Source organism: Peromyscus leucopus, chromosome 1 (assembly GCF_004664715.2).
Source record: "Peromyscus leucopus breed LL Stock chromosome 1, UCI_PerLeu_2.1, whole genome shotgun sequence".
Taxonomy (NCBI): Eukaryota; Metazoa; Chordata; class Mammalia; order Rodentia; family Cricetidae; genus Peromyscus; species Peromyscus leucopus.
In genome coordinates this window covers 166,913,091-166,928,422 of record NC_051063.1, presented here as the reverse complement: position 1 = coordinate 166,928,422, position 15,332 = coordinate 166,913,091, and the positions used below count along the sequence as shown (strand labels likewise).

General features: G+C 52.7%; 1 protein-coding gene across 1 annotated transcript; it reads left to right on the top strand.

The window, feature by feature from the left end:
- Window positions 1-583: 583 nt before the first annotated feature.
- LOC114687161 (transient receptor potential cation channel subfamily M member 4-like) lies at window positions 584-14,810 on the top strand. The gene is given in 14 exon segments (XM_028861863.2): window positions 584-680; window positions 683-720; window positions 2,684-2,796; window positions 3,079-3,156; window positions 7,366-7,462; window positions 7,464-7,795; window positions 9,895-10,027; window positions 10,302-10,476; window positions 10,589-10,766; window positions 12,746-12,942; window positions 13,114-13,246; window positions 13,384-13,456; window positions 13,532-13,637; window positions 14,507-14,810. Coding segments are annotated over 14 exon segments (1,662 nt in total). The 5' UTR covers window positions 584-676; the 3' UTR covers window positions 14,512-14,810.
- The last annotated feature ends 522 nt before the right edge of the window (window positions 14,811-15,332 follow it).

The following is a 15,332-nucleotide window of genomic DNA, read 5'->3' as shown; positions in this document are numbered from 1 at the left end:
TGGACCACTGTCCCTCATTATGTGGTGTTGGGAATCGAACCCAAGGCTTCGTGCACCAGCAGGCACCCACCCCGTGGGTACTGCCATCCCCGACCCTAGTTTGTCTTCTGAGACAGGGTCTTCCTGTGTAGCCCAGGCTGGTCTGGACCCTGTGAGTCTCCTGCCTCAGCCTCGTGAATGCTATACGTGACACACGCCGTAGACACTCCGAACTTTTTTAAGAACAGTGACGACATCGTGTGCAATTGTCTGCTTCCCAGCCCCAGTGCCCCCAACCACACTCAGCTAGTCTGTCTTTGAGTGTGAGGCCAGCGACCCTGCTAACGGCTCGCTGGGTCAACCCTTGGCCTCTTCCTGTCCTCCAGGGCTCCAACTCGGTGGCCTCGGCCCTTGGGGCGTGTCTCCTTCTCCGGGTGATGGCTCGTCTGGAGTGGAGGCCGAGGAGGCGGCCCGGCGGAAAGACCTGGCAGCCAAGTTTGAGAGCATGAGTGTGGTGTGTTGAGGGCATTGCGGGTGTGTGTGTGTGGGGCTCTCCACTCTTTCCATCCGCCCTCACCCGCCCTTCCTGGTCCCCAGACTCTTTGGAGAGTGCTACCACAACAGTGAGGAGCGAGCCGCACGCCTGCTTCTCCGCCGCTGTCCCCTGTGGGGAGAGGCCACCTGCCTTCAGCTTGCCATGCAGGCGATGCCCGTTCCTTCTTTGCCCAGGATGGGGTGCAGGTGAGCATGTGACTCAGACAGCTTGTCCCTAGAACGTGGCTCTCAGCCTGTGGGTCGCCGCCCCTCTGGGGGTCGAACAGCCCTCATAGGTGACACATATTTACGTTACAGTGTTTACATTAAGCCTCATAACTTTAGCAAAACTGTAGTTAGGAAGTAGCAACAAGAATAATGTTACGTTGGGGGTCACCACAACCTGAGGAACTGCATTAAAGGGTCGCAGCGTTGGGAAGGTTGATACCACCGGGTTGAGAACGTCCTTCACTCCCATGACGTCTGTTTTTCCAGAGAAGACCCTGCCTGCCACCACAGCAAGACCCACCCTCTGTAGCTTTGGCCGCCAGGTGTGTTGCTGCTGACAGGACGGAAGTCCCGTTTCTCGTACAGGAAGCCCTTCTCCTTCCACGGGCAATCCCACTCCTCCAAAGAAAGTGCGGCCACCTCAGCAGGAAGCTCTTCCCACTGGACACTGTTGGCAGCTCTGCCCCCACAGTTAATGACTCCCGTGTCGGAGACAAGCTTTGGTTTAGGAACTCCTTCCCCGTGGGAAAGCCCTGTTCACTCCCACACTCTCCACTGCCGGACACTCTAGCATTTTGAAAACTACCAATATCAGGAATTGAAATCTGAAGGGAGCTCTGTAGCTGGAGGCTTCTCTCCAGGTTCCCCAAGCCCGCAGTCCCACAATCCACTTATAAAATAATCACTCAGACGCTTATATCTCTTAAAACTGTATGGCCATGGCAGGCTTCCTGCTAACTGTTCTTTTATCTTAAATTAACCCATTTCTATAAATCTATACCTAGCCACGTGGCTGGTGGCTTCCCGGCGTCTTCACATGCTGTTTCTCCTGGCGGTGGCTGCAGTGTCTCTCCCCCAGCCTTCCGCTTCCTAGAATTCTCCTCTCTCCTTGTCCACCCTACCTCCTGCCTGGTCATTGGCCATCAGTGTTTTATTTACATAGAGTGATATCCACAGCAGAGCTCAGACATTCCCACACTCAGTGAAGTTTCGTCCACACACAGGAAGTCCAGTTTACTCTAACAGAAGTCTGGTTATCCCAACAAGAGGTCCTGCTATTACCTGTTGAGATGATTTTAGTTGGAACTTCAGCCGACTGCCCAGTCCCCTGCGTTCAGCAATGGTGAACTTCATGGATTCCAGCTCTGCTGATTACGGGTTGTTTTTCTCTGTTTTTGAACAATCGTGTATGAAAAGAAGAAAATACTAGTACTCCACCTCTGGGGTTAAGTGATCTGGTCCCTGCAAGGTGCTTGACAGATCTTCTGCCCTGTATGTCAATAAAAGTTGGCTGCTCTGGCCTGGAGAATGGCTCACTAGTTAAGGGCACTGGCTGCTCTGCAGAGGACCTGAGTTTGAGTCCTGCCACCCATGTGGCGCTCACAGCCACCTGTGACTCCAGTTCTATGGGATCTGTTCCCTCTACTCACTTACCTGGCCACCCATGCCCAAAGTGTCATCCCACTGGTAAGAATAGACCACTACCACAATTTCTGAGCTAAATTTGAAATATTTTTGTTTTATAGCAAAACATAGCTTTAGCCATCACAATGGTGCACGGACATCCATGCATGTAAAACAACCAGACACTTTAAGGGAAAAGTTGGCTGGTCTGGCGGTGGCGGCGCACGCCTTTAATCCCAGCACTCGGGAGGCAGAGGCAGGCGGAGCTCTGTGAGTTCCAGGCCAGCCTGTCTACAGAAAGAATTCGAGGACAGCCAGGGCTGTTACACAAAGAAACCCTGTCTCAAAAAACTAAAAAACAAACAAACAAAAAAGTTGGCTGTTGCATTCTACTGGGTAAACCTGAGGAGGCTGCCTTTGCCCAGTGTCCCCAAACTCTAACAGTTGAGACCGCATGTGGAAGCTTGCTCCGTGCCCTGTCCGAGCCTTGGGTTGGGTGCTGTGGAGACTCAAGCTCTACCATTCCCACACTCCACAGTCTCTGCTGACGCAGAAGTGGTGGGGAGAGATGGACAGCACCACACCCATCTGGGCCCTGCTTCTCGGCTTCTTCTGCCCGCCCCTCATCTACACCAGCCTCATCACCTTCAGGTCAGTCCTCCGGGGTCTGGGCTCGGGCCCGCCTTCCTGCCCGTTCCTCCCTCCTGAGTCTCCTCCTGGAAACTCTCTGGAGGAATGTTCTGGAAGGTGAGGGTTAGCGGACTGCTTGCAGTGTCTCCGTAGGCAGCTTCTCTAGCTTTTAGGCATGGCTCTGCAGCAGTGGAACTCTGCAGCAGTGGAACTCAGCAGCCAATCTCTCTACACTGCTTGTGGAACAATAAGTGTGGGTCTTTCTCGAGCATTTCTCACTCTGTGTCCTGCCCCCCATGGCAGGAAGTCAGAGGAGGAGTCCACACAGAAGAACCCTGACTTGGACATGGACAGCAGCATCAATGGAGCTGGTCCTGTCGGGTGAGTGAGACCTGGGCACTGGGGTGAGGTGTCACTGTGGGACTGTGTCAGCCCTGCTTCCCGTCAGGCACTGGAGCGCGGCCTTCAGGGAGAACTGGGCGTTTAGAGAGGATCTTCAGTGAGCTTCTGAAGACGCTGAGGTGGTTTCCAGCGTGCTAGAAGGCCACGCTCAAGGACTGACTTGAAGTTTGGTCCTTGGCACCAGGGAGATGGCCCTGCAGTAAAGGTGCTTTCCACGTAAGTCAAAAGACCTGAGTTCAGTGCCCAGACTCCATGATGGAGGGAGGAAACAATCTTTTCTGTTGTTGATTTTTTGAGACAGAGTTTCTCTGTGTACCTGGCTGTCCCGAACTCACTCTGTAGACCAGGCTGGCTTGAACTCACAGAGATCCACGTGCCTCTGACTCCTGAGTGCTGGGATCAAAGGTGTGCGCCACCACCGCTGGCTCTCCATGAAGATCAGACATACAAGTTCAGTATGTGTAGGCTGAGTACTTGTCTAGCCTACTCAAGGCCCTGGGTTCCATCCCTGGCCAAACACACAACACATACCCTAGAGGAAAACAAAACAAAACAGTAGGAGAGAGCCCACAGTGCCTGCTGCCACACACGAGAAGTGAGCTCAGATCCCCAGCCCTGTCATACAGATCTAGTGTGTGGGCATGCCTGCACTGGGCTGGAGCTCCGCCCGCCGCCAGGCGGGAGCCGAATCAGCAAGCCTGGGTTCCAATATGAGACGGGAAGCGATCCAGAAACATCAGACATCGACCTCCGATCTCCACCTGTCCTGCTGGTTCTTAGTCTGGTAATAAAATAATTAGAAATGACCAGGTAGACGGAGAAAGGAAACAACCCCTTTACCATGGAGGTTGGCATGCAGCGCATGGTGGAAATCGGGTGGTAGCACTTCAGAGAATGGTGAGAAGCCCAGAGCACCACGGAGAGCATGGCCAGGCTTTGCATGTATCCTAACGAACAAAAGACATAGACAAGGAAAAGTGCTTTTCTGAGTTAGGAGTCAGAACATCCGCAGGTGCGTGTGGAAGACCAGGAGTGCGCATGGGAGGCTTCTCCTTCAGGGACTCAGACTCCCTGGGTGGGGGAGACACCGAGACAAGACTGGCAGGCTGTGCTGATTAACTCTTTAAACACCTTACAAGATTTTGTTTTATTTTTAATTATGTGTCTATGTTAGATTTGTGTGTTGGTATATGCATGTGAATGCAGTTGCGCACTAAGGCCAGAAGAGGGCGTCAGAATCCCTGCAACTGGAGTTACACAAGGTTCCGAGCTGAATTGGAAATGTCAACACACACACACACACACACACACACACACACACACACACACACACACACCAAAACAACCCCCTTACAGCTGTCACCTCAAATGGAATAAGAGATAGCTTACTCTAAGCAGACATGAATGACCAAGCCTGGATCACTAACTAATTTATTCTATGTTCCAACGTGAAAACAGTTTCATGGATTTTTATAGTAACAGAACATAGAAAGTCATAAATCAAGGTACTTAAAAAAAATACATGGTTCTACAGAGCAAGTTCTGGGACAGCGATGGCTACACAGAAACCCTGTCTTGAAAAAGAAGCAAGCTAGGGCTGGAGAGATGGCTCAGAGGTAAGAGCACTGACTGCTCTTCCAGAGATTCTGAGTTCAATTCCCAGCAACCACATGTGTGCTCACAACCATCTGTAATGAGATCTGGTCCCTCTTCTGGCCTGCAAGCATATATGCTGTATACATAATAAATAAATAAGTCTTTTTTTAAAAAAAAAAAAAAAGAAAGAAAGAAAGAAAAAGAAGCAAGCTAGCAAACAAAACCCATTAAGTGAGCAGATAGGCAGACGAAGAGCCACAGCCAGCTCGGTGCCATCGAATAGGGCTTTATGACGTTAATACACTGCAAAAACTGCAAATTTGTGTCTGTTTATCATGACATTAGATCTGGTACTGAAGACAGCTTAAAGATAACCCAATAGAAATTAGGCTATCTGATGTAACAGCCAAATCCTGCCTAGTCTTGTCTGTCTTTATTAATTCATCGCCTCTGTGGACAGCGTCTTTCCAGAATGCTCAGGTACAGAGCCAAACCAGGTCCTCCAGAGAGCAGCCAGTGCTCGGAACTGCTGAGCCAATTCTTCAGCCTCTTAAGTCACAGTTCGTTTATTATTTATTTATTTATTTATTTATTTATTATTTATTTATTTAACTTGTGCATGTGTGTCTTTTGGGTGGGGTGGGGGAGGCAGTGTGCATGGTGTGGAGTTCAGAGGACAGCTTGTAGAAGCCAGTTCTCTCCTACCTTGGGGATCAATTTCATGCTATTTAAGCCTGTGCAGAGCTTGTATGTGCTGAGCCTTTTCCTTGGTCCTGGATTAATTCCTAACAATAGTGACATTGCTGTGTGATGATTAAGTCGTTTAGAATGAGCTATTTCCACTCCAGCCAGAAGTGGAGTGTTGGGCACAAAGTCCCTGTGCCCACAGATCACTAGGAAACCAAGAATGTTAAACCCACAGGGGCCTCTTCTCAATGGAGGATACACACACACACACACACACACACACACACACACACACACACACACACAATAATACTATATAATTTTTATTTTATGAGCATTGGCGTTGTACCTGTGTGTATGTCTGTGTGAGGGTGTTGGTCCCCTGGAACTAGAGTTGACAGCTGTGAGCTGACATGTGGTGCTGGGAATTGAACCCAGGTCCTCTCGAAGAGTATTTATTCTCTCAACTGCTGAGCCATCTCTCCAGGCCCAGAGTTGGATTTTGTTAACAACCTGCTGACCTTTTTGCTATCTGTGGCGCAGACCTCACCCACCTTTTGCTATAGAGGCAGACCTCATCCAAGTCTCCAGAATGATTACCCCAGATTCTTCCCTCCCTGGACCATCCTTAGGAAGATGTCACATGTATTTATGGCCTGCTGACCTCTATGCTATTGGTCTGAGACGTCACTAGATTCTAGGCCCACCCTCATGGTCACACGTACTTTGTAGAGAAGTTCTAAGTCACACCTTAAGCTTTAGTGTGCACCTGGATGGGAACGATTGGACCGATTACTGCCTGGAAACCTTCTCCCACATTGGACTGTTTTAGATATGCTGGCAATGAACTGCCTGGCATTAGACTCCCCGAGTCTGTCCAGGTCCATGAAGTCAGTCTGCACCGGGTTTTCCTTCCCATCTCTTTGAGGATCGCTGCCCTGGCACCTGCAGGGGCCCCTCAGTAGACCTCAGATTCCATTGTTTTGGCCAGGAGGAAGTAGATGGGCCTCAAAAGGCTCCAGGCCACACCTTTTCATGTGATTTAGAATCTAAGGTCCTCAGTTGCCTCTGAGGCCCCTGCACCAGACCCTGGCTCAAATCTTTTTTTTTTTTTTTTTTAACTTTTTTTTTTTTTTTTAATGTGTATGGGTGTTTTGCTTGCCTGTATGTCTGCACACCATGTGTGTGCTGGGTGCTCACAGATCCAGCAGTAGAATCAACTGAGAATGCAATTATAGACAGTTGTAAGCGGCCACATGGGTGTGCAAATCAAATCCAGGTCCTCTGGAAGAGCATAATTTAAATATACTTCTAGCATAGAAATTCCTGCCCCGCATCCCTGGGAGCTGAGAACTCACCTCCTGATTCTATCTATAGGTTGGCATGTTCTAGAAACTTCCCTGTGTGGAACTGACACTGTATGGTGTTTTCTCCCCGGCTTCGTCCTCTTCACGTCTTCTAGGCTATTTCCTTCTCAGTTTTTAAAGCAGGGTGTTGTGCTCAGTGTTCGTGTCTGTTTGTTGGTGGTGGTTTTGGAGACATGCTTTCTCTATAGAGCCCTTTCTGTCTTGAAACTGCCTAGGTGAACAGCACTGGCCTAAACCCACAGATCTGCCTGCCTCTGCTGGGGGAGAATTTGGTCGACACCTCGCCCAGCTTATGCTCAACTTTCGTTTTTGTTTTTTTCTTTGTTATTTGTTTTTCTTTGGTATTTGTTTTGTTTCTTCACAAAGCTCAGGCTGGCATCAAACACATGGCAATCCTCCTGCCTCGGTCTCCAATGTGCTGGGTCACCTGTGTCTTCAGGCCCCCAGAGTGTGAAGTGGTCCTATGTGGAGTTAGCTGGGCAAGGTGGGCAGCCCGTCCCGGCTCAGGGGTCACTGAGGCTTGCTCTCTCTCTTGCAGGCCTTCGGAGCCCTCAGCGAAGGTGGCCCTGGAGAGGCGACGGCGGCCGGGACGGGCCCGCTGCTGTGGCGGCTGCTCCAAGCGCTGGTCGCACTTCTTGGGGCGCCCCAGTGACTGCCTTCCTGGGCAACGTGGTCAGTTACCTGCTATTCCTGCTGCTGTTTGCGCGCGTGTTGCTGGTGGACTTCCAGCCCGCAGTCCAGCCCGCAGCGCCGGGTGGCTTCGAACTGCTGCTGTACTTCTGGGCTTTCACGCTGCTGTGCGAGGAACTGCGTCAGGGTCTGGGCGGCGGCTGGGGTAGCCTGGCCAGTGGGGGACCTGGGCCCGGCAAAGCTCCCCTGCGCCACCGCCTGCACCTCTACCTCTCAGACTCCTGGAACCAGTGTGACCTGGTGGCGCTCACCTGCTTCCTGCTAGGCGTTGGTTGCAGGTGAGTGAGCAGCCCGGATGAGTGAGTAAGGGACTGGTAGGCGTGGCTCAGTGGTAGAGCCCCTGTCTAGAGTCCCCCAGTGAGGGGCTGGGGTGTGGCTCAGTGGTAGAGCACCTGCCTAGAATCCCCCAGTGAGGGGCTGGGGGTGTGGCTCAGTGGTGGAGCCCCTGCCTAGAATCCCCCAGTGAGGGGCTGGGGTGTGGCTCAGTGATAGAGCTCCTGCCTAGAATCCCCCAGTGAAGGGCTGCCTCTCTGGCTCAGTGGTGGAGCGTCTAACATTTTCAAGGTCCTCGGTTTACTCCCCTGGGTGATGGGTAGCTACCTCCCCTTTACTCAGCTGGCACTCTAAGAGGCAGGCTTCCTCCAGGCCACGTGAGGATGAAACAGAGTAACCTAGTATGAATAATTTATTCAAACAGAGAGAGAGATAAGTGAGTTTAGCAAACTAGTATTTCTGTTTGTCCCAGGCTTTATTTTGTGTAATGTATTGTCTGAGAAGACACGGCCAAGGCCCTGCCGCCCGCAGGGAAGCCAGTGTTAAGGGTGTACTTGATACATTTTATTAAGCACCCTTTTCCAAGGGCTGAAAAATCTTTGCATCTTGGGAAGGAGAAACATTGTCACCTCCAGCCTAAATGGCGAATCATCCTTCAGGCCAGTGCTCTCTAGATGGACACTTGGGTTATTTCTATTTCTAATTTTTTTTTAAAGTTTTTTTTTTTTTAATTTACTTATTTATTATGTATACAGCATGTATGACCAGAAGAGGGCACCAGACCTTATTATAGATGGTTGTGAGCCACCATGTGGTTGCTGGGAATTGAACTCAGGACCTCTGGAAGAGCAGTCGGTGCTCTTAACCTCTAAGCCATTTCTCCAGCCCCTCTATTTCTAATTTTTATTGTGGCAAAAAATCAAAGTTTACATCCCTGGTGTAAAGGGGGTGGGTCAAAGGGCACGTGGATCCGTTACATTTCTGTCTAAATAGCTTCACCCATTTGCCTGCCTGCCTGCCTGCCAGGAGGAGCTGTGAGCGCCCCCGTGAGGACATGCTAGGCAATACCTGGCCTTTGTGCCATGAAGCTGTCAATCAAATCAGATTTACAACCTTTGTCCATATGACTTCTGCAAAATTTTCATTTATGCACCTCTCCATGTCTTTTTTAGGGGCCCTCTCCCCCTTTTCTGAGACAGGGTCTCCCTCTGTAGTCCAGGCTGGTGTGGAACTCCCTATACAGACCAGTGAAACACACTAGCCCATGAACACGCGGCTCTGGCGGGCCTTACCCTCTCCCATCCCCTCTGCCTTGCCCAAAACCATCAGATTACATTCCTAAAGCTAACCACCAAGGACTGTTCCCTTACCTGGCCAGTCCCTCCTGCCGAGGCGGACTACCAGGGTCCAGCTATCAAAGAACTGAAGTCCGCCCACCAGGAGCCCCTTTGGTTCACCTAACATGCCGATTAAAATTGCACACTTCATCCTAACACCAGTTTCCCCCTTTACCCTTATAAACCGCCATTTGCCCGTGTGCCACAGCGGAGTCCTCTCTACCCAGAGGCCGTCCTTTGTTCCCCAGGACAGATACCCTCCCTCTCTCCCTGTCCCTTCCCCTCCTCCCTGGTCCTCTGTCTCCTGCCTTTGTCTCTTATCTCCTGCCCTCTGTCCCCATGGGGCAAATAAATCTCCTTTGTGCTGAGAACTTGGTCTTGGGGGTCCTGAGCCGATGCTGATCTCTTATACCAGGCCTGCCTGGAACTCCCAAAGATCCTCCTGCCTCCGCCTCCCCAGTGCTGGCATGTGGTGGTGTGTGGCGTGCAAGCTCCTAACATGATTCTTAGAAGACCATCCATCATTATACTGAGACCCGAGAAAGTCAGGGCGGTTAGAGGGCCCCTGCTTCTGCCCTGGGAAGCCTCGGCTTCATCTGGGGAGACACCCCTGATCTGAGCTATGTGTGTCTCTCCACTGCTCAGGCTGAGCCCCGGGCTGTATGACCTGAGTCCTCAGGCTGAGCCCCGGGCTGTATGACCTGAGTCCTCAGGCTGAGCCCCGGGCTGACGACTTGAGTCCTCAGGCTGATGACTTGACTCCTCAGGCTGACCCCCGGGCTGTATGACTTGGGACGCACGGTCCTCTGCCTTGACTTCATGGTCTTCACGCTGCGGCTGCTGCACATCTTCACAGTGAACAAGCAGCTGGGCCCCAAGATTGTCATCGTGAGCAAGATGGTGAGGCTGAGGAGGAGGGGCAGGGCCAGGAGTGAGAGAACGGGACCCGGAGAGAAGGGGTGGAGCCTGGAGTGAGGGCAGAGGCAGGGTGGGCTCTGAAGAGACAGCTATGCCGTAAGGGACTGGATGTGGATCTGAGGCTAGGCGATGCCAAGGAGGGGAAGGTGTGGTGGGGGAGAAGTCGGGCTCTGAGGATGCTGAGTGTCTGAGACAAGAAGGGGAGCCAGGGAGGAGAGGACAGGGCTAGACTCAACCCACCTTCCTCTGCTTCCAGATGAAGGACGTCTTCTTCTTCCTCTTCTTCCTCTGCGTATGGCTTGTGGCTTATGGGGTGGCCACAGAGGGGATCCTGAGGCCCCAGGACCGGAAGCTATCGAGTATCCTGCGTCGCGTCTTCTACCGTCCCTATCTGCAGATCTTTGGGCAAATTCCCCAGGAGGAGATGGACGGTAGGGACAGGCTCTCCGGCGGAGTCTGCCGCTCTGACTGGGTCTCTGTCTCCCAGTCTCTCTCCTTCCCCCTCCCTGCCTCCCTCTGCTCATACCTGCTCTCCCCCTGCAGTGGTCCTCATGGTTCCAAGTAACTGCTCTGAGGAGCAGGGCTCCTGGGCTTACCCGAAGGAGCACGACTCAGGCTTCTGTGTGTCCCAGTATGCCAACTGGCTGGTGGTGTTGCTCCTCGTCGTCTTCCTGCTGGTGGCCAACATCCTGCTGCTCAATCTGCTCATCGCCATGTTCAGGTGTGCCCGGCCTTGCCACCCCAGCTTCCCCTAGCCTGAGCCTGTTCAGGGTATCCCATGTGCTGCTGTTTTTGGCATGCTGAGGCAGGGGGTCACCCTGTAGCCCAGGCTGGTCTTCGAATTTAGGATAACCCTGCCTCTGCCCCTCAAGTGTTGGGATCACATGCATGGGCCACCATGCGCTAAACGCTTTGAATTTTGATGCAGTCCACTTTATTGAATTATTCCTTTGTTGCCTGTAGTTTATTTTATTTATGTTTATGAATATTTTGTCTGCGTGTATGTGTGTGCAGTGCCTGCAGAGGTCAGAAGAGGTCACTGGATCCTCTGGAACTGGAGTTACAGGCAGTTGTGAGCCACCGTGTAGATGCTGAGAACGAAATCTGGGTCCTCTGAAGAGCAGCCAGTGCTCTTAACCTTAGCTGAGTCATCTCTCCGGCCGGAGTTTTGTTTTTTGGGGCTTATACTCTTGCTGTCCCATATGAGGGTCTGTTGAAAGTTCAGAGAACATCTGGAGATGTTCTTCCAGATCTTCTGCTAAGAGTTAGTTTTGGCTTTTAGCTCGGGTTTGAAGATCACTGGCCCATTTAGAATTACTTTGTTTGCAGTGTGAGGACAGGCCCAACTTTATTCTTGGTATCCATTCAAGAGAGTTCATTAAAGACACTGGGCTAAGGTCCTCGTTAGGAGCAGCTGAGCTCAGGTCGGGGTGAAACAAGCCTGCTGTCCCAGCACTTGGAAGCTGGAAGCAGGAGGGTCAGGAGCGTGGGCTATGTGTAATCCTCTATCAAACAAGGGCTGGAGAGATGGCTCAGTGGTTAAGATCACAGGCGCCCCCTACAGAGGACCGGTGTTCCAGTCCCAGCATTCACATGGCATCTCGCAGCGGCCTTTAATTCCAGTTCCAGGGAACCTGACGCCCCCTTCTGGTCTTTGCGAGCAGTGCACTAACATGCAGGCAAAACACCTCTACATATAAAAACGTTTAAAAAAAAAAAAGCCAGGCGACGGTGGCGCACGCCTTTAATCCCAGCACTCGGGAAGTAGAGGCAGGCAGATCTCTGAGTTCAAGGCCAGCCTGGGCCACAGAGCAAGTTCCAGAACAGCAAGGGCTTCACACACACACACACACACACACACACACACACACACACACACACGAATAAAAAAATAAAAAACACAAAACTCAAACCCCCAAACCATATCAAGTAGCTACTGTATTATTTTGAAAACAACGCAGCCAGGATTGCAGGTGGAGCTGAGGACATCCAGTCAGTCAGCGGAGCACTTAGCACAGGGGCCTGAGCTGGATCCCCAGAACACATGGAAAGATTTCAAGCCTGATGTTGGGTTATTGTAATCCTGGTACTGGGAAGACAGAGACAGGAGGACCTCTGAGGATCTGGTCAGGCAGGCTGGCTAGTCTAGCCACTGAGCTCCTGGCCAGTGAGGGACCTTGCTTCTAAGGCACACAGCCTCCTGAGGATGACATCAGGGTTATCCTTTGGGCCTCACATGCACACACATATGCACCTGTACGGATACAAACACGTTCCCACACATGTGTTAAGTAAGTAAACACTTGTGCTGGGCAGATGGCTCAATCATGAGCACCAGAGACCCCAGCACCCACGTAGGACCAATGTCTGGAGCTCAGGTTCCACAGGATCTTACACCCTTTCCTGGTCTCCACAGGCGCTTGCACCCAAAAACTTTAATCGTATGAGTGTTCGCTAGCATGTATATCTGCACACCACCCGAGTGTAGTGCTGGCAAAGACCACAAGAGGGAGGTAGAGACCACTGTGAGCCACCTCATGAGTGCTGGGAACTGAACCTGGGTCCTCAGCAGGAGCCAGGTGCTCGTAACTGCTGGTCCATTTCTGCAGTCCCTGACTACTTTATCTTGACTTGTGACCCAATCCTATGATCAAGGGCCTTTTTTGGCCTCCAGTGACCCTTGACCTCCGGCCTCCACAGCTACACCTTCAGCAAAGTGCAAGACAACAGCGACCTCTACTGGAAAGCCCAACGCTACAGCCTCATCCGGGAATTCCACTCTCGGCCCGCGCTGGCCCCGCCCCTCATCATCATCTCCCACGCGCGCCTCCTCATCAGGTGGCTGCGCAAGTGTCACAGGGCTAACGTGCCCGCCTCCCCAGCCTTCGAGCACTTCCGTGAGAAGGGAGCTTGGTCCGCGAGGGGGCGGGGCCCGGGAGGGGGAGGGGAAAGAAGGCAAGTGGGCGGGGTTCGGGAGGGTGAGGTCTGAAGAGTTCGGCGGCGCGGGGGCGGGGCGGGGGCGGGGCCTCAGGTAGGCCCGCCCTTGACTCCTGGTCTTGGCCCTGCAGGTGTCTATCTCACCAAGGAAGCAGAACGGAAGCTGCTGACCTGGGAGTCTGTACACAAAGAGAACTTCTTACTGGCACAGGCTCGCGACAAGCGGGACAGTGACTCGGAGCGCCTGAAACGCACATCCCAGAAGTGAGGCAGGGGCCTGCGACGGGCAGGATTCCCGGGTGGGATGCTGTGCGGGGATGGGCTTGCATCCTGCGGGAGGCTTCAGGAGGCGCGGCTTCCGCAGGTCGGCTGGACCGGGGCTCGGGGGTCTCTCTTTCTAGGGTGGACACCGCCCTGAAGCAGCTGGGGCAGATGAGAGAGTACGAGCGGCGTCTGAGGGGGCTGGAGAGAGAGGTGAGCACTTGGGTGTGGCAGAGGGGCACTGCAGGCATGGGTCCAGCCTGCCTTGACGGACCCCTTTCTTCCTAGGTCCAACAGTGTACCCGCGTCCTGAGTTGGGTGGCTGAGGCCCTTAGCAGCTCTGCCTTGCTGCCTCCAGGGGGGCCGCCCCCTCCAAGCCCACCTGGGTCCAAAGGTCTGTGTGGTCTTGGGCTTCTGCAAGGCTTCCCTCTGTGCATCCGTTGTCCCTGGGTCCTTTGCTTGGTCTTCTGAAGGCTCTGTTGACTGCTTGTGTGTGGATGTGTGTAGCTGGTATGAGTGCATGCATGTGGAGGCCTGGGTTGGATGTCTGACGTCTTCCTCTCTTTCTCCACCTTATTCTTTGAGAGAAGATCTCTCCCTGGGCCCAGGTTCTCCCGTGGCCTAGGCCAGCTGGCCAATTAGCTCTGGGAAATCGGTCTGTACCTGCCCCACTTCCCTGGCTTTTCAAGTTGGTGCTGGTTCACCCTAGCGTGCCTGAGTTTTCGCATGAGTGCTGTGTTCTGATTTCATAGCTCTTGGTGTGATAAAGCACTCTGACCTATAGCAACTTAGGAGATGGATTCATTTGGTTTCCACTACTAGGTTGCAGTCCATCAGTGAGGGGGGGGCAGGGCGAGAAACGGAAGGTAGACCATGCAACATTACCTCTAACAAGAGAACTCACTCACAGCCAGAGAAATGCACCAGAAACCACGGAGCAGCATGGCTTACGGGATCACAAAGGCTTTGCCCTACCGGGAAATAGCACCACCCCCAGTGGGCTGGACCCTCCTACACCAATGATCAAGACAGTCCCCACAGACATCCCAAAGGCCAGTTTGATCTAAGCAACCCTCAGCTGAGGCTCTCAGATGGCTTTAGGCTGTGTCAAGCAGACAGTGGAAGCTAACCACGGAAGAATCTGAACTCAGTCTCATGCGCGCATGACTGGCACATTGCCAACTGGAAATCTCCCCAGCATGGTGTCTTTTGCTTCCCTCCCATTTCCCGCCCGTCACCTGCTGTCTTCTCTGTCTTTTCTAGACTGAGTGTTCCTGGTGGATTTCTAGGTATCTGCATCTGGAGGGTTCATTCCGAGAGCTGGGCCCGGCCTGCTTCAACCTACACAGTGGGCCGCCTTATCCTCACCGTGGCCCCCAAGCTCACAATGTCGCCATAGGCCTGGCTCCTCCCAGAGGCAGCCCCGCCTTGGGTGGATCAAACTCGGAGCTGGCAACACTGGACCCTGCCACACGCAGAGGAGGCCAGAGGGTCCTGGGGTTACAGGGACCACAGACCCCATTCACAGCTTCCCCACAATGGGGAAAATAAAGCCGTTTGACAGGAATCATGGCGCATGCCTGACTTGTGGGGGACAGGTGGGTCAAGACTTTGGGGTTGGTGGCTGAGGTAGGCTGGGGATTTAGGGTCCTTAGTGGTTTTTGTTTGTTTGGTTGGTTGGTTTTTGGGGGTTTTGTTTGGTTGGTTGGTTTTGGGGGGTTTTGTTTGTTTGTTTGGTTGGTTTGCTCTGTCTCACGTGCTTGGGGTCAGTCCCCTCCTCCAGACCCCCGCATCTGCCGATGCAGGCCCAGCACCTCTCTACAGACCTCTGCGGTCCAGACCTCGTTTGGGTGGCTCCCTTCAGGAGACAGGAACAGTTGGAATTCTGCTGCTTTCTATTTTCCCGTGGGAACATAACCGGGTGGTAATAAGAACCTCAGTCCTGGAGCGGGGCGGGCGCCACACTCCTCTGCTCTGGAACATGCAAACAGATGGTGCAGATTTGAGTGGATAAATGCATATGTGTCTTTAAAAAGTCTAATTAGTGGAAAATTGCAGGCCACATTCACACGGGGGGGGGGGGTTGAAG